Source organism: Aplidium turbinatum, chromosome 1 (genome assembly GCF_918807975.1).
Source record: "Aplidium turbinatum chromosome 1, kaAplTurb1.1, whole genome shotgun sequence".
NCBI classification, from domain to species: domain Eukaryota; kingdom Metazoa; phylum Chordata; class Ascidiacea; order Aplousobranchia; family Polyclinidae; genus Aplidium; species Aplidium turbinatum.
In genome coordinates, this window is record NC_137472.1 from 61,681,789 (window position 1) to 61,703,851 (window position 22,063).

At 37.8% G+C, this 22,063-nt stretch overlaps 1 protein-coding gene across 7 annotated transcripts in view; it reads left to right on the forward strand.

Annotated features, from left to right (window-relative positions):
* The window catches only part of LOC145784470 (protein NLRC5-like), a 562,247-nt gene that overhangs the window by 515,943 nt on the left and 24,241 nt on the right, over window positions 1–22,063 (forward strand). Inside the window, exons 1-2 of one of the 7 annotated variants that reach the window (XM_082596311.1) lie at window positions 5,618–6,165; window positions 6,755–6,876. The exons of the other annotated variants lie outside the window; for them this stretch is intronic. Of the exons in view, the coding sequence (XP_082452437.1) occupies window positions 6,849–6,876 (28 nt within the window). The 5' untranslated portion in view covers window positions 5,618–6,165; window positions 6,755–6,848. Of the gene's footprint in view, window positions 1–5,617; window positions 6,166–6,754; window positions 6,877–22,063 lie in introns of those variants that run through there. 7 annotated transcript variants of the gene reach the window in all.

Consider the following 22,063-nt stretch of genomic DNA (forward strand, 5'->3'; position numbering starts at 1 on the left):
TATACAAACGCAAACGCTATCTGGAACTCCTAATAGCAATCTTCCTCCTGGCTTAGTAAATGTAGGTAACTTATAATGCATAATCTTATTGTTAACAGAAACGTAGAAGAAAAACTACTTAAAAACACGTTGAATGATATAAGAAGTAAATTTCCACTGGATTTGCAACATGACCCTGCCGAATTTTTTAGCGAATCGTCATTGCCATTGTTATTAGAGCGGTCTGATATAACATTGGCACTGGAATACGTCACGTATCACCAGTGTATTGAATGCGGTTCGAAAAGTGAGCTTCATAGAAATAATGAAAAAGTATTATTTCTACCAATGTACCACTGGATTTTAGAAAATAATCTTTTATCCTTATATCTAAAGAACTTGCTCGTTGACAACGAAATGTCACCATGTTGTAAATGTACAAATGTGAACTGCACTACGAGTGAACAAATATTTAGTTTCCCCAAAGTTTTGGTTCTGTCTTTAGGTAGAAATACTGGTGTAATCAAATCCAAAAGATGTGTCACAGCAGATGAAACTTTTACTCTTGAGGATGCAAATGGCGTTGAATGTAATTACAAATTCGTAAGTGCCATTGCACATTTTGGTGAAGGGAAGGAAAACGTCCATGACATTTGTTATTGTCTAGAAGGAGCCAATGTAGTTTGGGAATTTAATGACAAAAAAGTTCGATGTATTTCGTTCTGCGAAATGACAAAGGTAATACAGGATCGCGGATACTTGTTTTTCTACGTAAAAGCTAAAGACTGAATATAGCAAAAGAATCCGCAGCATCCTACTCGATTTGCTGAAAAAATGTTTAGAAGTTTATGTTGTGTTCAGAGAATACAAATTATTCTTCATTAACTGATACCTACTACATAGCCGAGTGGTGAGGTCGGCTGCATAGCCGATTGGTGAGAACTTGGAAAGGCAATCGAAAGAGCACCGGGTTCGACACCGTTCAAGAGCATGCGGGTGTGTCTTTGGCAGGACACTTAAAGGCAGGCCTGAAAGTGGACACGAAGATTGGCTTCATTGCTTTCGTGTCCACTTAATCCAAATCTTCAACCACCAGGTGTAAGTCTGGATACGACAAACAAACCTAGTGATTTCTAAATCAAATCATTGTAGATGCAGTAATCAATTAAAACTTAAAAAAATACCCATTCGAAATGTATAGCCTATAATCGCTTTCTAGAGAAATTTAAGTTTTCAAATTAGGATCTCTTCAATTTACACATCATTTTGTCAAAATCTGAAAAGTTCAATATTGATAAAGCATTAACTATTCTGTACAATTTTTTTGCACTACTCAAGATGTGCTGCATAAGCAGGTGTAATATGGCTACTGGCGACAGGTCCTGCATTAACAAAAAACCTAACGACCGTATAAGGTTGCCTCAAAGGTGTAGTGGGAAAACCTTACAACAATACAGAACTTAGTAAACAAATGTAACACAAGGAAATTATTTTTGTACAGGTATTTTCCATTATTTTCTGTAATTTCCAATTTTTCAACTATCTTTTATAAACGCTTAATTGAAGGCTTCTCAAAACGTCAAAATCATTATTCAATTTTAAATACGTAAGACATTTACCCCATTTTTAAATCATTCTTCCCCAGTTTCTTTCGTCTGCCCCACCACGAGCTTGCCACCCCTGGAAAGGAAATTTAATTCTGAACACGATTCAAAAATAAAATTCCGAAAAATATTTCGGGAAAATAATTTTATAGACGCTCAATTGAAGGCGTCTATAAACGTTAAAATCTCTATTTATTTTTAAATACGCAAGACATTTCTTCCATTTTTAAACCATTCTGCTCGCGTTTCCTTCGTCTTCCCCACCACGAGCTTGCCACCCCTGGAAAGGAAATTTAATTCTGAACACGATTCAAAAATAAAATTCCGAAAAATATTTCGGGAAAATATTTTTATAGACGGTCAATTGAAGGCGTCTATAAACGTTAAAATCTCTATTTATTTTTAAATACGCAAGACATTTCTTCCATTTTTAAACTATTCTGCTCGCGTTTCCTTCGTCTGCCCCACCACGAGCTTGCCACCCCTGGAAAGGAAATTTAATTCTGAACACGATTCAAAAATAAAATTCCGAAAAATATTTCGGGAAAATATTTTTATAGACGCTCAATTGAAGGCGTCTATAAACGTTAAAATCTCTATTTATTTTTAAATACGCAAGACATTTCTTCCATTTTTAAACCATTCTGCTCGCGTTTCCTTCGTCTGACCCACCACGAGCTTGCCATCCCTGGAAAGGAAATTTAATTCTGAACACGATTCAAAAATAAAATTCCGAAAAATATTTCGGGACAGTATTTTTATAGACGCCTAATTGAAGGCGTCTTTCAACGTTGAAATCTCTATTTGTTTTTAACTACGTAAGACATTTCTTCCATTTTTAAACCATTCTGCTCGCGTTTCCTTCGTCTGACCCACCACCAGCTTGCCACCCCTGGAAAGGAAATTTAATTCAGAACACGATTCAAAAATAAAATTCCGAAAAATATATCGGGAAAATATTTTTATAGACGGTCAATTGAAGGCGTCTAAACGTTAAAATCTCTATTTATTTTTAAATACGCAAGACATTTCTTCAATTTTTAAACTATTCTGCTCGCGTTTCCTTCGTCTGCCCCACCACAAGCTTGCCACCCCTGGAAAAGAAATTTAATTCTGAACACGATTCAAAAATAAAATTCCGAAAAATATTTCGGGAAAATATTTTTATAGACGCTCAATTGAAGGCGTCTATAAACGTTAAAATCTCTATTTATTTTTAAATACGTAAGACATTTACCCCATTTTTAAACCATTCTGCTCGCGTTTCCTTCGTCTGCCCCACCACGAGCTTGCCACCCCTGGAAAGGAAATTTAATTCTGAACACGATTCAAAAATAAAATTCCGAAAAATATTTCGGGAAAATATTTTTATAGACGCTCAATTGAAGGCGTCTATAAACGTTAAAATCTCTATTTATTTTTAAATACGCAAGACATTTCTTCCATTTTTAAACTATTCTGCTCGCGTTTCCTTCGTCTGCCCCACCACGAGCTTGCCACCCCTGGAAAGGAAATTTAATTCTGAACACGATTCAAAAATAAAATTCCGAAAAATATTTCGGGAAAATATTTTTATAGACGCTCAATTGAAGGCGTCTATAAACGTTAAAATCTCTATTTATTTTTAAATACGCAAGACATTTCTTCCATTTTTAAACCATTCTGCTCGCGTTTCCTTCGTCTGACCCACCACGAGCTTGCCATCCCTGGAAAGGAAATTTAATTCTGAACACGATTCAAAAATAAAATTCCGAAAAATATTTCGGGACAGTATTTTTATAGACGCCTAATTGAAGGCGTCTTTCAACGTTGAAATCTCTATTTGTTTTTAACTACGTAAGACATTTCTTCCATTTTTAAACCATTCTGCTCGCGTTTCCTTCGTCTGACCCACCACGAGCTTGCCACCCCTGGAAAGGAAATTTAATTCAGAACACGATTCAAAAATAAAATTCCGAAAAATATATCGGGAAAATATTTTTATAGACGCTCAATTGAAGGCGTCTATAAACGTTAAAATCTCTATTTATTTTTAAATACGTAAGACATTTACCCCATTTTTAAACCATTCTGCTCGCGTTTCCTTCGTCTGCCCCACCACGAGCTTGCCACCCCTGGAAAGGAAATTTAATTCTGAACACGATTCAAAAATAAAATTCCGAAAAATATTTCGGGACAGTATTTTTATAGACGCCTAATTGAAGGCGTCTAAACGTTAAAATCTCTATTTATTTTTAAATACGCAAGACATTTCTTCCATTTTTAAACTATTCTGCTCGCGTTTCCTTCGTCTGCCCCACCACAAGCTTGCCACCCCTGGAAAGGAAATTTAATTCTGAACACGATTCAAAAATAAAATTCCGAAAAATATTTCAGGAAAATATTTTTATAGACGCTCAATTGAAGGCGTCTATAAACGTTAAAATCTCTATTTATTTTTAAATACGTAAGACATTTACCCCATTTTTAAACCATTCTGCTCGCGTTTCCTTCGTCTGCCCCACCACGAGCTTGCCACCCCTGGAAAGGAAATTTAATTCTGAACACGATTCAAAAATAAAATTCCGAAAAATATTTCGGGAAAATATTTTTATAGGCGCCTAATATAAGGCGTTTATAAACGTTAAAATCTCTATTTATTTTTAAATTTGTAAGACATTTCCCCCATTTTTAAACCATTCTGCTCGCGTTTCCTTCGTCTGCCCCACCACAAGCTTGCCATCCCTGGAAAGCAAATTTAATTCTGAACACGATTCAAAAATAAAATTCCGAAAAATATTTCGGAAAAATATTTTTATAGACGCTTTATTGAAGGCGTGTATATACGTTAAAAACTCTATTTATTTTTAAATACGTAAGACATTTCCCCCATTTTTAAACCATTCTGCTCGCGTTTCCTTCGTCTGCCCCACCACGAGCTTGCCATCCCTGGAAAGAAAATTTAATTCTGAACACGATTCAAAAATAAAATTCCGAAAAATATTTCGGGAAAGTATTTTTATAGGCGCTTGATTGAAGGCGTCTATAAACGTTAAAATCTCTATTTATTTTTAAATACGTAAGACATTCCCCCCATTTTTAAACCATTCTGCTCGCGTTTCCTTCGTCTGCCCCACCACGAGCTTGCCACCCCTGGAAAGGAAATTTAATTCTGAACACGATTCAAAAATAAAATTCCGAAAAATATTTCGGGAAAATATTTTTATAGACGGTCAATTGAAGGCGTGTATATACGTTAAAAACTCTATTTATTTTTAAATACGTAAGACATTTACCCCATTTTTAAACCATTCTGCTCGCGTTTCCTTCGTCTGCCCCACCACAAGCTTGCCATCCCTGGAAAGGAAATTTAATTCTGAACACAATTCAAAAATAAAATTTCGAAAAATATTTCGGGAAAATATTTTTATAGGCGCTTGATTGAAGGCGTCTATAAACGTTAAAATCTCTATTTATTTTTAAATACGTAAGACATTTACCCCATTTTTAAACCATTCTGCTCGCGTTTCCTTCGTCTGCCCCACCACGAGCTTGCCAGCCCTGGAAAGGAAATTTAATTCTGAACACGATTCAAAAATAAAATTTCGAAAAATATTTCGGGAAAATATTTTTATAGTCGTTTTTGTGATGCTTACTTTTCTTGCCATGTCACATATCGCAGTCTTAATAGATACGATTTTATGTCTAATTTTTCGCAATTGCAGTTGCTTTATTTTTGACAAGTTGAGTTTTTTATTTAAATTTCTGTGTTCACTGTTCATTTGGCTATGGAAAAAATATAACATTTGCTTTGATGTGGTAAGGAGAAGTGATTTTATCAGCTTCCGAATGTTGCTGCTTTCATCGCATTGTTAACCGCGCAATTTTTTACGGATCATTTTTTTAGGCGGATCGCGCAAAATTATTCTGCCAGAATGACGGTGGTGGTTTTCGGACCGTAATCTTACTCCTAATCTCCCAATGGTAGCCCAACCAGTAATCCGTAAAGCTGAATCTGGCAACCTTGACAATCGGCATTTAGACGTAACATACTTATGAACTCGAAGGGGTAACATACTTTGATTGAATAAAGTTTCTGAGTTCATCAATTTTTAGGTATGAGAACTTCACTGGAAGATTTTAGTGGTTTCAATAAATCAGAGTGAGGTGAAGGCTTAGGTTTATAAAGATGTAGACGTGGGACAGGAAGGTGCAAGCGTACGGTACATCAAGAGGCGACGTCGATGATTTGTCCGATTCTAGGCTAAGGCCTAGCTCGACATATAAATGAGGGAAGAGAGGGAGCAGTAGTCTGTTTTCAAAGGTTGAGCGAGAGGAGTTAAATGATTCTGTGGGTGAGCCACGGTGGTTGATTGAAGAGGGTGCTATCTGGATTGAATTTGTGTTCGTCTGCCCCGAAAGCTCAGTTGCTGGTTAGCGCGTGGCTTCGTGAACGAAGAGCTTCAAGATCAAGCGGCGCTGGTTCGACTTTCGGGGTGTGCGCTTGAGCAACGTATTCTAAGGACTGCTCTACACTCAGCGGCACCTAATGGATGGAATAATTCAAGGGCAACAATCGGAAAACTTCACTCTGTTAATCTCGGTAACCGGCCCTGTATTAAAAGCATGTACAAGTTGGCTATGCGAAACTATTGATGTTTTTCGTTGATTGTTTATTACATGGATCACTTGCTTGACGACGACGAAGTATTAACGATACATAGAAGCCCAGTTGTAGCCTATTTCTTTGCTTGTGACTAACCAAACCTGAAATAAGTTGGCGGTGGTCTTAATATACAATAGCCATCTCATAATCGTTAACAAGGTGCCACTTTATTGGTCGTGTCTTTGAATTTTGTAATTCTAACAATTTTTAACTTCCTTACACAAATCTCACTCCAGTCCGATTCTGAATATAATGGAGACCAAATGAGGCAGGTAACATTGTTAGTAGAAGTTGCGTCATAAACAGGGTAGAAACATAAGAGTAAGCCTGAGGGTAGAAACATAGACAGAGCCTCATCTTCGTCAGTTGGAGCTCCAGTGCAACCATTTGTTATGCGCGTTTATTGCCAATATAAATGCATAAGTGTTCATGCTGAAAAGTGGACTGGGGGAAGCGGAAAATACATATGCATATTATATAAGAACTTGGTAACCTCCAGTGCTTTAGACTCCAAGTCAAATTTCAGATTTAACATCACAAGAATTGAGACATGAAGCGTGGTGCTATTCGCAATTGTTTTCGACCTAAAGGACCAGCTTCTGCTGAACAGATATCAGTGAATGGAGACAGCACAGACTGAGAAAGCAAGTAAGTTATCTTTGGTTAACTCTAAACACGATGAGATTGACTTTTTTCTGCCTCAGTTTGATCAAGCTTTTTCAAATGAACCAGTGACAAGTTCCACTTGCACTGTCAGTGCCAACAAATCTTCTCTAAGCCAATCAAGTTTGAATCAGAATTCAGCTTTTTTCATTTGTTCTTTTCGACCTTGGACATGTTGTTGATTCTTCTTTAGATTAGATTTCGTTTTTATGTTTTTTAAGCTTCCTTTACAGTACAAGTACAGTACAATTTTTTTTCAGCCACAGAAAGCTACCTTTAAACCTTGGTCAAACTATACAGTAGCTTTATACCGAATGCCCTCTCTCCCAGTAACAAAATCCTGCGTACACCACTGATATTACCCTCAGTACACGTGGTTTAATGGGTTGAGTAAACCAACTACGTCGTCTATAAGTAAAACATCATATGCGGCGACAAGAATGTTGTATCCAATTTTCTTTGTTTTCAATCCAAAATCTATCCAAATCAGTAACCTAACTGCTGCAAACTAAAAAAATTATCGTCAATTCAAGCTGAATATGGTTAGCTAGTCTCATGTAATAGCGTAGCCTGACTGATTTGATTGGGGGCACTCCAGAAGCAAAAATATTTAAGTTGACATGAAAATTTAGCTTGGTTTTAGAAACAATTTATGCCTATATGTCATTCGAAATTTACTTATTATCCCATAAACGCATTTGCAATGAAACCTTGCTATTTTCACCTTTCTAACTTGGCATATTTGCAAACGTATACGCCAGTGTTTCTTAATCTTATTACACCAGGGCGCACCTGCAGATCTCTAAAGTTGAGGCGGCGCACCGGGCGAGCAAAACAAGCGCAAAATTATTAGAGTAAGCTATTTCCGTATTTCTCTTGCATTGCTTCCAAATTTTCATTACATAGACCTCATAATGTCATTATCTTCAATATAGGCTACTGAATGTTCAATAAAAAAAAAGAAAAACTAGTTATAAGAAATAAAGCCTTTAATATTTTAATAATTTCAAATTATAAAAACACACAGCACAACCTTCAGCTGAAAAAAATCTGGCTTTGATCGACAAAATATCACACCATTTGATAAACTGAGCTATCCGTTTTCAGATTCAGAGAATAAGCTACATAGTTTCTATCCGTAATTCTAAAAATAATTGGCTACAGAATTTTTAAAAATATTTTTTCAGTTTCCCTGCGGCGCACCTGTCGACCTTCTATGGCGCACTGGTTGAGAGCGCTATACGATATACACCACATGGAAAATATTCATAACAGAAATGAAGATATATGTGCAATTCGCCAAAGAATCTTGTTTCTTTTGAATTTACAAACGGGTTTGAAAGCTAATTAGCATTCCTGCTGTATTGTCAAGAAGATGAAATAGGCTTACGCAGAAAATTTTTATGGGGAAAAGGTGCTTGAAAATAAATTTCATGAAGTTACGCCAAACAGAACCATAGTAACTTACTATTATTCCACGACAAAAACAAAACTGGGCTTTATGAAAAGTTAGAAAATGCAGGCATTAGGCTAATTATATTTATGATCAGAGGTGCAAGATTGTTCCACAAAGCCTTTCCTGTGGAGTAGCTAACAAAAATAAATTTCTTGAGTTACTCTAAGGTTGCTTCATAATGCTTGCTGGTTGTTGTAGTGATTTATTTTTATTTATATTTTGATTTATTTAGTGATTTATTTTCCACCGATATAAACTTCTACAAATCACATTCTGTGAGTATCTTACAATTTTAAACCCTTGTTGATACAGTGCTTGACGTGCAAGTCGTATTATCAACATTATGAAATGTTTTTTTTAAACAATTATTCTAAAGTTTTAACATCAGTAATTTGAGCCAGCATCTCATTGGCTTGCAAACAAATCTTCAAATAACTACTGTCAAAATTAGGCTAAGTTAGATCATACTGAGTTACAATTTTGCGATAGGCTTATTTTGTTACAAAACAAACATTGATTGCTTTTGCTGAAACGTCATCAAATCAACTTCAACCAGGGGTGTTTGAAGCAAATCAGGCAAAGGACTTTTTTCGTTTAAGACGTTTAACTCGAAAAGAAAATCAAGACAAAAGAACTACAGTATGCCACAAAAAGAAGAAAAGTTTTGGACTACACAGCATTTTGCATGAAACTTTCTTAGCCGAAGCTATTGTTCATATATTTTGGCTGAGCACTTTGGATGCAAGCTCGCTCATTATGCACTTCGACGCCTTCTGCGTTGAAACAATTTTATGCATTTTTTTTTCAAGCACATCACAAAACCAAATTGCCACAATGTCCAAACGAAAGAAGGGAAAAGATTTTTCCGTCGAAACATAACGAAATTTAAAGACAACGAATTTTAAATAAAAAGACATTATGAAAAGAGTAGTTACTTTTCATAATGTCTTTTTAGACATTTTTTTTGGGACAATAATGTCTTTTTAGACATTACTTTTAAAGAAATAAAAAAGAGTCAAAAGGCATGTAAATTTCACTCTGTGTGGACCTACATGTTCTGTTCAGTTTGTTTTTTTAATCAATACAAAAAAGAACAGTATATGCCAGTACAATGTGGTGCGACTCCTCAGACTTCGTAGCCTAATTATATTAAACCATATCATCAACACTTAAAATCAAATCAAGTACGATCAGCTATTCTCATTACACGTGTCCAACTGTCCATGTAACGCAATGGATTAACGCGCTGGTTTCTCATCCAGAGGTTCCGGGTTTGAGTCCCTGCAGGAATAATTATTTACAACTGTACAGTTTTAACCTTGTTCCAGAACTTTAACAAAACATTTTATTTTAACATTTCTATTTCAGTTTTCCCTGAGAGGTGAAATAAATTGAATCGTGATCTTTGGGTAAGGAATTTACAATGGGAACGGAGTCAGTTCGGTTGTGACTCATCAACAATATTTGTTATGTTTAGTGAAAATCTTATTTTACAATTGTAGGCAATTATATTGTTTATGTCAAAATTGTTAATTTTCTTTTTGTGGTAAAAAATTGATTAGTTTGATTATATTACAATATATAAGTCAATTCTGCTTTTTTTTGGTAGGTATAAAAGGTGAGAATATTCAATAAAAAGTATAGATTAGTTAAACTTAGTTTTTTAATATTTTTATTTTATTGTAAAAAACAGGATAAGGTAAAGCGTGCAGTGCTAATTGAAGCTTAGACTTGGAGCAGTTAGCCTGCTTAACTTAAACTACCCCACAAGAAATTACCTTAGCTTAATTAATGTTACTGTTAAATTTGTATTTTTTAGTTAATTGTTAACTGACTAGTGCTTCAAGTCCACCCTTTTAAAAATTTTCGAAGCAAACTGTTTTTGTTATATTTTGCAAAGAGACTTGAGCAAAACGGTGCTCATCTTACCTCATCCTCCCCTAATGGTGAGAGCGTCTTCGTGACTTTCGTAAGGACGTGGGTTCGACACTGCTCAAAAGCACGCCGCTGCGTCTCCTCAATGACACTGAAAACAGTGAAAGGCATTGCAGGGTTTCTCTCCAGACAGCAAAACCCGTCGTTTTTAAATTGATTTTAAGTCTGCAGACGTGATCAATTGGCATAAATAAGTGCATAGGAAAGTAAGTGTAAGGAACAGATAAATGTTTTGAAAATTTGTTTGCGAAAATAATTTATGTACCAAAAAACTATTTTGCATCTGACTTAAGATGGTCCATATTGCAATCACACATAAAAAGTAAAAACAAAGCAGATACTTAACTCCGAAGAGCTGAGTCGTAATGCACCAAATACAAAGATTGATAGTAACAGTCTGTTCGCATTAGTTCATAAATCCATTGGTAGGAAGATAACTGACAACGTTCTACAAACTGATATTTTTTACGAATGAGAGCTTGAAAAGTTGTGGCATTGTTGCCAACGAAAGCAGAGGTGGTGCTGCATCGTCTCTGCAGATGGAAGTAGCCTAATTGTGTATAAGCCTACATTGCGCGAAACAATTATCCACGAAAACATGGACTTTTTGAACAAAAGTTTTTAGTCATTGTCTAAAGTTTCTCTGTAGCGTCGATATTTAACTGGCGAGTCCGGTATGTTTTTTCTTAATACAGCTGTTGCATCTATTTTATTGTAGACCTATTTATGGAGTCCAGATCAACGTATCTGCTATTTTTCTCTCTTGAGTAGTGACTTTATTTGTGTGGACGTACGAAACACGTACTTTACTTTGGAACGACTTTAATGTTATTCTTGCAATTTTCCATTTCCCAATTTATCTCACTTGGTAATAAACGTTGGCATAGAAACCTTCTCCTTTTGAGCATGATTTGTAGAAACCACTTTTCACTAAACTAGATAACAATAAATGCGAACACACTCAAGAAGCAGATTCTATTACAGCTCTAGAAAAGCAGATTCTATTACAAATATGACATTTTTGATATGAGTAAAATGAACCGATGTAGATTGTAGGCTACATTCTTCCTTGTCAACTGCTACCTTTAATCATTTTGTCATTTAAATTGATGGATTGTGGAGATCGTTATCCTCGGACTGAAACAGTTTCTTTGAGAGCTTAGTCCTGTCATGTTTGATGTTTCCCATACTAGTACATACTTTGAACCACCGATGTTAGGACCCACCAAGATTGACTGGGTGAAACTTCCGATTGGTGTGCTCTGTGAATTATTCCAATCACTATGTGCTGCTATATGGAGAGCTGTCCTGATATGCGTTGTTAAAGCGCGCACACCGAGAGTCGAACCAGCGCTGCTTGATCTTGAAATTTCTTCGTTAGTAGTCGGGGCTAACCCAACAGATCTATCTGGGTGGACTCCACTCCAGAAAACACATCAGACAACTAAGTATCTGAGTTTATGAACAGTGGTGCAGACGGGAAGAGAAACTTTTGTGTCAACTTTTCGGATTGTCTTTCAGCAAAGCATCGTATCTTACCAAAACACAGGTGCAGCTTATTAATTGCGCTGGGTGTCGCATCTTCCTTCCTGCAAGCATCGTCGTACAGGCGCACAACTCATCTTCAACACCACAAAAGCATGTCGCTTCACTCGCTTGTTCTCAAGAATTTTCCGTCTGTATTCTATTGTAGAAACTAAATGGAGCGTAAAATTGAGTTGAATTGAAACCATTGCCGTAAACCAAAGTATTTTCATTGTTTGCAAGCGATAATTGTGACATCACGGAGTTGCTATTGTTGTAATTCTATCCCGAGTTATTTGTTCAAAAATATCTTCCTTTCAATAATTGTTTCGAGTAGAAAGTTGCACATAGCTCGAAGCTGCAAGATTTGCCAAGTCATATCCAATATATAGAGTATGGTTTGAATTTCCTTCAATAAAGCCGAACAATTTATTATCAAACTCAACAATACCAGCTTATTAGCAAACAATAAGGCCTTGCGACTGTGACAATATTTTAATTTAATTACTTATCTCTGTCTTAAGCACGTTGTAACGTTCGCATTTTGTCGCTTCTGCCTTTTCTAGACCTTTGCTATGTTGACATCATGTCAATGATATGTATTGCTTTCGCTGTGATGGTCAGAAATAAAAAAAAAAAAACTTACAGTAACTCAATGCTGTCGCAATATAAAGCCATAAACAAACATTATAGAGTGAATGCAATTCATTTATTTACGAGTTCTATAAACCGGTTTCTTTCAACAGTAAACCCATGACCTGATAAAGCTTTACTTTATGAATTGTGAATCATTAAAATTTCTAACGTGTTTTTCATATTCGTGGCCAACTGCATAACAAGAAGATTTACCGATTTATCGCAATTGGTTCAGGCAAGTGTCGCTGTCGCCCTTCTTTTCAGTGACTGCACCTACAATGTTTTGCGATGGTTATTTATACTGTAAGTGTAAGCGCTCAAGAAGTGGGGCATGAAAGCATTAAGTTTGAAACACAAAGTCTTCATGGCAAACCACATCGGTGCATACACTCTGATTATGAATGCCACAAGCACCTTTACATTTTCAGATGGGCCATTAACACCGACGTAACAGCGCAGGATTCTGTTCGCAGTGGTTAGCCATCGTGAGTGATTGAGCAGACCAGGTTTCCGTGTTTTCACACATTTTCCTCAAGTAAAGTTGATCTGTATTTAAGTCCGTCATGTCTATGGTTGGAAAAGGATCTAAAATGTATCCTCTCGAACTGTTTGAGAAGATGCTCCATACACGAAGCAAGGGCTTTTCCAATAGGACCGGAAAATCCACGTGGTCCAGTTGTTAATCCATCCAGATGTACAAATACATGTCTCAAGGGAAGTTCGTTGGGATGTAACATGCATACAAACCAATGAAGCGGACGTCCAAATGACTTTTCCAGTCTCCGTATAATACCACCCATAACTCCCGCGTTTAATGCCGTTCCATCACATCCAACGGCTACTACTTCGCCATAATCAACACCCTTTTCATCGAGACTCCCAATGACAGTTGAAGTTATTGATTTGCTTGATCTATTAGATGGCGTTACATGAGAGAAATATCAGGAGTCTGGCTCTGAAATGATGCTGACATGTTCTTCGATCACTGTTTTTGGCGATATTTTCCATCAATATCCATCACTTTTTTATTGTTTTGTCCTTTCTGCCATCAAAATACAATCCTAGTATATCGGTCCAGTAGCATAGCCAGGAATTTTGAAAGGGAGGGAGTTTTGACGGCCGGCGGGCGAAGCCCGTCGGCATCTTCGCTCAAGGCGATACCCAGTGGCGGGGTGTCTGGGGGGCCTCCCCAGAAATTTTTGAAAAATTACTTTGAATTTGGTGCATTCTGAGAGCATTTTCAACAAAAATGTGGGTATAAATATTCCTGTAAAATGGTGCTGTCTGGTGGCATAGCAAAAGGATAAGATCATGTTTTCTTGGGCAATTTTCGGTAGGCTAATAAAGCTAAGTCTCTATGTTTTTTTGTTGCTAATTCCTGGCTGAGATATTTGAATGTTTGGTATTCGCAAAACTCGCTCTTTTAATGCAGTTTCGTTTAAAATTAGGCAAACTTTGTTTTATAAACATAGAGACTGAAAGCATCATTCTCAATATCGTGACGTCACACGCGTGCCAAAGGGGGGGTTGTAACCCCAAACCCCCCTCTTGGCTACGCCAATGTATCGGTCATTCCTTTCTTTTGCAATATTTCACGTGTTTTTGTTCTCTCTCTGCAAATCTTAGTTCGGTCAATTATTTTGGATTGATTTTTTGATGAGATAAATCGCACGTCTTTCAAAACGGTTGAAGCGATTATAGCAGCAGATCTATCAGAGACACCTGTGTGATCGCATGCTTTTGCCACTGATGGTAGAGACTTAGGCATTTTATCGTCAATGAGATGTGTTTCTGGGAACCTTTCATATTTTTTGATGGACGTGGTTTGTACATTTTGTCTGTATTATCATCATTAATGTTATTGCCATCGTCAGCACTACTATCACTAAGGGTCGAATGCAGAAAGGTAGCTCAAAACTAGTTTTAAGCAAGCCGGGTTTAGATAGTGGCTTGAGCCGAGTTTTGCGCTGCAGAAACTATTCTTACTTTAAGCCTAGCTTAAAACTCGTTTCATTCCAGGTTTTGAGCCACCACTTTAAGTCACCAAAATGGCGACTTAACAGCGGCGGATCTTGACTTAAGCATTTTTGCAAACTGGATTTCAAAGGATTCCGGTGAAGTTGTGTGTTCGGTACCTCTAAAATATGTTCGGTATTCATTTCGTAAATGCAACTCTCGAGAATACAACTTTGCAATCTAACGAGTTACTAAACAAGATCGATGCTTGGGCAAACAATGGATCGACCATGCAGCATAATCAGTCCATCGTGCAGGGCAGTTTTTGAAGCTTGCTAAAATGTGCATTCTCCGTCTGTAGAACTGTAGGCCTTTGTGGAAATGCTGAAGCTTACTAGCAGCATTTCATTCGACCAGGTTAAAGAGAAAATTCTAACCAGATTTATTTGAGTTACAGGTGAAATGCATAGTCTACAACTGTAGGCTAATAAAATGAATGCTTTGTGAGAAATAACAACATTGTGCAGACAGGCCACTGCCACAATGAAAACCAATGTATTTTCTAATTTGGTCCGCAGCGGCGTCCTCATGCAGCGGAATCTTTGTTCAAGAACACCAAAAGCTCTTTCCACAACTCCACGTGTCTTGATATGGCTTCTATTATAGCGCACTTGTGCTGCACCTAATGGGTTTTGCAGCGGAGTCAGTAAATAACTTCGGCAAGCCGCAAGCGTAACCACTACCTCCTAGCAGTATTCCATTAACATTGCACTGTTGAAATTGGGAACAATTCCGGCTATTATCAACGATCCGTGCATCATGGGTTGTTCCTGGCCATGATGCGACAATATTTGTAATGCGTAATTCTGCATCAACAATGCACTGGGTGTTTATTGAGAAATAGCCTTTCCTGTTTCGGAAGATTTCAGCGTTTTCACCACCAGGTGAAACTATATGTAGGCTATATGCGTGCAATCAATTGCACCTATTACACAAGGAAAATTGGCAATACCATAAAACTTCTGTTTGGTATGTAGAATTTCTGCTGGCGATGATGGAAACTTTATGTTTCAAACTTTAATTGTGATGTAACAAAAGGTATTATGATGTCATTAATAAAGCATCCGTAATTACACGAACAACTTTCTAAACTGACAATTACTTTATTAGTCGGGTGGGTTTCAAAAATCACCATGGCAAGTCGAGTGACGTCATACTTTACGTCAAAAACGTGGCTTAAAACCAGTTTTATTATGAAGCGCAGCTCAATGGGTGGCTTGGCCAAGCGCCTTGCAAATTAGTTTCTGCAGCGCGCTTAAGTTTTAAACCAAGCTTGACTGAAACTGCGCTTGCCTGAGAAGAGCTTGGCGTTAAGCTAGGTTTATTTTGAGCGACCTTTCTGCATTCGACCCTAAAGGTGCGTCTACACGACGACTGTTTTCTTGCTTAAAGCCACCAAAACTTCTTGTTTGTTTAAGATAATTGCACTTTGTGCCGCTTACTTTTGAGAAACTGAGCGAGTAAGCGAGTGCCCGAGAAAAAATACGCTCCAGAGCGAAAAACTGGGCGCTTAATAGTCTGGTCAGTTATGCACATTTCGGTGCAAACTTGGGTAGACATTTTTCACCTATATTTTCGAGTTGCTTAGGTGCAGTAGATGTAAAAACCGTTTGGAGCCCGAAAATTTCGGGGGTGGAAGGTGCCCAAACGGCTGCTCCCACTTTTGGGGCTACAAGACAATGAAGCTCATACAAGAAAATGTCAAAATGTTTTAAATTATAGCATGTGGGTAGTCAATTTGGGTTAATTTGGCCCAAAAAAGCGTTTAAAAGCACCTATTTTCATCTAAAATCATCACAAAGCCAGTTATTTACATTAAAATAGCGAAAAATTGCAAAAAAAAAACGTCCAAATGCACAATATTTTGCAAATGGTTAGTTGGTTACCGTACCGTATATAATATAGTTGTTGTTTGTTTTACTCAATGAAATGATTTCTTCAATGTCATGCTACACTACACATTGTCTCTTACAGATACAAAAACTAAGGCATTGCAACCCTAATTTTGCACATTGACAGGTGTCACATTTAGCCATCTTGCACTTGCATGTCTTCGTCAGTCTTTCCAACTGTTGTGCTCTTGCATCTGTTGTCCACTGAATGCTTAGCTCATTCTGCAATTTAACCCAACCCCAATGTTCAAACAGACTGATTTATAGTGTTTCCCCATAATTATCCATCCTGCCTGATACGCGCTGCAATGAACATGCAGAGTCAGGGCATCAAGTGTAGGTGGAAGGTCCATTAATTCATTCGATGATGATGAGACGAACAGCTCATACCGAAGTCGATTCAAGTTGGCCTCTTTTTTTGCATATGCAAATGAAACAAAATCAGCAATATCTGACATGCTCTCAGTCAGACATGCTTCTGATGGTAGCCAGCTGAATCTTTGGAAAACTCTTGTGAGTTGTTCCACTTTAGGATATTGCTTCCACAGATGGAACCAGCTGCGTTTTGAAATTTTGTAAAAGGAGCTTGTTGTATCTCCTCCAGCAAATGCATGAAAAGACAATATACATACGGTACCCAAGCAGACAGCCTCTCCTAAATGATTGTACGTAGCATTGATGGAGATGGTCTGCCTATGTTTTCCGGAGCCAAAGTCCACAGTTATTTGGGTGTTGGCATTCCAATCAATAAACTTCTTCATGAAAGCAAGGAAGATAATAATTACATCTGTATCCACAGTCCGTACACATAGTGTTGACAAACCACTTCGCAACATATCCTTAATGTGGCAAACAATCCTGTTATCAGCCTCTTCTAAGGCAAGGTGATCACCATAGCTTGTATCGTAATTGCCAACATTGGCCCAAACACTACTACCACTCAGTGGCGTAGCCAAGGGGGGGGTTTTGGGGGTTACAACCCCCCCCTTTGGCACGCATGTGACGTCACGATATTGAGAATGATGCTTTCAGTCTAAAAAAAAATTGCCAAATTTTAAACAAAACTGCATTAAAAGAGCGATTTTTGCCAATACCAAACATTGAAACATCTCAGCCAGGAATTAGCAACAAGAAAACATGAAGAGTTAGCTTTATTTCCGAAAAATGCCGAAGAAAACATGATCTTATCCTTTTGCTATGCCACCGGACAGCACCATTTTGCAGGAATATTCATACCCTCATTTTTGTTGAAAATGCTCCCAGAATGCACCAAATTCAAAGTAATTTTTCAAAATTTTCTGGGGGAGGCCCCCCAGACCCCCCGCCGCTGGGTCGTCAAACCCCCCCCTTTCAAAATTCCTGGCTACGCTACTGCGGCACTAGTGATGCAAAAGTCGTTTTGCCATGACTAATGATGCTCTTTGCTGATGTCAGCAATAAGTTAGTTCAATCTCGTTTTGTTTACCGAGTTTGTGAGATATAAGCCAGAAAAGTTTGGCGGTAGGAGATCCTTTTTTTCAAACTTAAGTTCTGGGTTAGTGTCCGACCCACGTTGTTTCCTTGTATGCTCTTTATGCTTAAGGCGTGGTATTGATCTGCAACCAAGTCAATTTTGTGCTGCTTTTCTCCCTTGCTGGCTGTCTCATTTAAGACCATTAATGCAAATTCCTCAAATGTAGAATTTTTTTGCACAGTAGCAGCTTTGGCTCGAATGATGACAGAAAGATCAACCACAAGCTCATCTGCCTTTTCTGGATAAGTGACTGACTTGCTTGTCAAGCAATCAATGATCCTTGATTTTGGGTTGTGATATAGTAAGCCATCGTTGGTTGCCAGGCACTCAGGTAACCCTAAAATACAGACATTAAGAATTGTGCGCATATTACGAAATACCGGTACTTTCAACTAATTTTCTGGCTAACAATAAAACAAAACTACAGAAAAAGTAGCCTAGACATAAAAAATATAAAAGGCTTTCTTTCAAACCTGTAAATTTGAAGCAAAAAACATCTATTGCAAGTTCTTTTTTGTTCCAACAGGCATCACAAAGCTTGTTCATCATTACAGGATTAAACATCATTTTGGGGCATTCCATTTGAATTTTCCCAGCAGTGCTTGGCAACTTCAAAGCGTTCTTTCTGATTGGTGTTTTTATTACATCATCTGTCCCTTCAACAAAACGGGTCTTCTTGGGTCTTCTTGAAGTTGTTGTACTGTGCCTTTCTCAAGTCAAAGATTTTCTTACAATCAACAGTAACCTCTACTGGAAAAATGGTCGACGAGTTCAGCTTTGTAAACTGTTGTTGCCTGCTGAATGGGTTAATGTGGAGCTTTTTGTATATCTTTTTACAGTCCTGCACAAACTGCTCGATAAATGCCGCTGAACATTCTTTGTGTTGCTTGGTCATAGTATTATTCTTACCATCGACTTTCTCCAGATAGTGAAGCATCTCTGGAAGAGATATCTCGATCTTGCGTAGAAAGTCTAGATCTTCCTTGTTGACCAGATTGATATATCTTCCTTGGGATGCTTTCACTTGCTTGTTGTTTTGCTCGTGGCGCTGGTCAAACGCTACTTTGAAGAATTGCTGTCGCACAGAATTTACAACAACGTGACCAGCCATAAAGTGTTCAAACAAATAGAATGTGTAACACTTCGATTTATTTTAAGTTTTGTATGAAGACTGACGACCACCTAGCATAATTGATGTGATCCAATGCAAACAAATGGAGGTATTAATTCTTCGATTGTGCCTATGAAAAGTGGAAGGTTAGCCTCTCGCAAGGATCTCACGTACAGTAGAACTGTTTTTATGATTTGTAGAATGTTGAACCAATACTTGAACATTGTACTTTCATTACTTTTAGACAACCAATCTTGGAATGATTGTTGTAGGCTACGTCTTCATGTTCTGGATAGTTCATAAGCATCCTTTGAAAGTTTATTCAAGCATACTGCTGTCATTTGCAAAGCGTATCTTGCTTTTTTAATGTGGTTCACATCACATATGGCATTGGCCAATTCGACAGTATGTAAAGCAGTCGAGTTGATAATCGTATCAAGACCAGTGCCTTTCAGCAGCTGTCCAACACAGAGTAGAGCAGTCCAACACAGAAATATGCAATCCATCTAGGAAACAAAAGTAATCGTCTTGGTTTGGACATAACCACTGTATCTGTTTCTTCATTGCGTACAGCGGTTGATCTGAACAGTGAACAACCAACAGCGATCTGGCCTGGATTCAGATATTCTGTATAATCTTTGGCAATGCTCAGAATGTGCAGTTGCAAATCCCAGCTATGACTCACATGGTCGATAATTATTGGAAGAATGCTATTGATTGTTGTGATGTTTGCAGTTTGATCTCTTGCTTTCGCTGTATGGTATGCAACCCATGAAGAAGGAGTACCGGTACTGTAATCTTCTTCTTCCCTTTGCATTGTAGTAATTGCTGACAGCATCCTTCACATTCAGCAGTAATCTTTTTCACTGTTTTGTTGTTGGAGTATCAGTTGAATGTTCTCTTTAAATGATTCTTCAAAGTCATGCATAGTGTATTGGGGGCGTTGTGCATGTTTAGGCAGGTTTGCAAGTGATACATTGAGGAACGTATCAAGCGAACATGTGTTATTTGACTTGTTGGTGTACCTCGTCTGTGGCCATGTCTGCATACTTTCTTCTGACCCGCTGTTCACCTTGATCGTAATGCAAGTGAAACTGCATGATTGAAACGGATGTTCCATGCAGGTGACGAATTGCAGCTGAACTGGAGCTGTTTTGGTCGATGTTGTCATCAACTACCACAGTAAATACACCATGTCGTAGGGCAGTTGGCAATACTCTTCCACCTGATCTGCAGTAAAGGTCTTTTACTGTAACTGAGAGTTCTTCAATGAAGCGAAGAGTGCTATTGTAAGATAAGGCTATCCCATGATGGAACAAGGCTTGCATCAAGTTTTTAGACCTAATAATAGAGTACAGCTTGATCGTAAGGTGGCAGTTGATAAAACCAGCCTTGTCCTTTGTGCGTCCACGAGAGAGCTGTGACTGAGTTGCAGGGGTGCGACAGGGACGAGTGACAGTTTTGGTGTTCTTTACAATCAACCTACAAATAGCTTGATAAGGCAAACAAATTTTGTCATATTTTGGCTGCTTCTGACAAATTAGTGCAATCAGGATGGTGAAATGATTGAAATGGTGAAACAACATTGACAACTGTCGTACAATTACACTTGAAGCAAGTCAGAACCACAAAAGTGATAGCTTGTTTATTCTAACACTAATCAGTTTTCATAGCTTATTGGATAATTCTAACACTGCCTGGTTTGTACCAATATTAAATCATATTATATGAGACAAACAAAAGATGTAGGCTACCGTAACTCAGAAAGATTAAAATTGTTGCAATGGTGTGTCTATTGACTGAATAAAGGGAAGTCAAACTTTTCTATTCCATGCTGGAAATAGACTAAACAAAAGAGGAATCCAATTTTTGTATTCCCTGTAGGGCAGTGGTTCTTAACCTTTTTTCTATCAAGCCCCCCTTCAATAATGGTCATGAGCCTCGCGCCCCCCTAGACTTTAAATAAGTATCATACCAAAAAAATTGCATTTTTGTCTGTTTATTGTACACATCAGTAAGATACTTGACACTGCTTCTTAGCGACTAGATTTTTGATGCGAGGTTTAACTCCAAAGAATGAACAACGTAAGTCTCCTTCAACTCTCAGCCTGTTTCTGTACTTTGTCTTGATAGCAAGGAGAGCAGAAAATGCAGCTTCACAAAGATACGTGGATCCAAACATTGTTAGAATTCGAAAAGCCCGAGTTGCGATAAGAGGGTAAACAGGAAGGTAATTGGCCCAGAACGTCTCAAGTTCCAGTTCTTTGAAGTCTTCTTTAGCTGTGAAGTTGAACTTTATCTCAAGAAACTCCTCTTGTCCTTCTTCGAAAATATCAACTACTTTGCATTGAAACGGGTTTCTGATGAACTTCCAGGCTTCACGCTTCTCATCCAGATCTGGAAAGTATTTGATGAACTCCGCTTTCAATTTATTAAGGTGGATTTCTATTTGTTTCTTCAACTCAGACTCAAAGTTACCATCTTTGAGAGCAGAATCCAAGTTACTGAAGCTCGCTGGATTTCCTTGTTCAATTCGACTCTTCCAGAGGTCAAGTTTAGCTATAAAAGTTCAAATGGTGTCATCATGCTTAATGATGTTGATGTTTTTCCCTTGAAGCTAAAGGTTGAGAGTATTCAATGCTTCGCAGATAAATACAATAAAATACAAAATATGACAAACAGCATAGGTCCTAGGACATTAAAGTAATTAAAAAAAATTGAAATTGTTGTAGAGCTCGCGCCCCCCTGAGAGAGGCTTCACGCCCCCCGGTTAAGAACCACTGCTGTAGGGAATAGTAGGCCTATAGTTGGATTTCTCTTTGTGACTGACCAATCTCAATGTTTCCCGAAGACTGACTGCTTAACAATCCTACTCTTAAAACTCAAAAGTTAATCTGTCTGGTGCAAATGCAATTCAAAACTAAATTCGCACCCCTTTCACTGCCCAGGTTACTGTAAACTTGCCTCCCGCTTTCGCATATTGCCACGTAGCCTACACAAAAACGGTCATTTTATCCATACGGTTTTAGTGATTTGGACAACTGTTGTCCATTATCTGCTTCAATGATTGTTTTGGGTTAAAACTGATG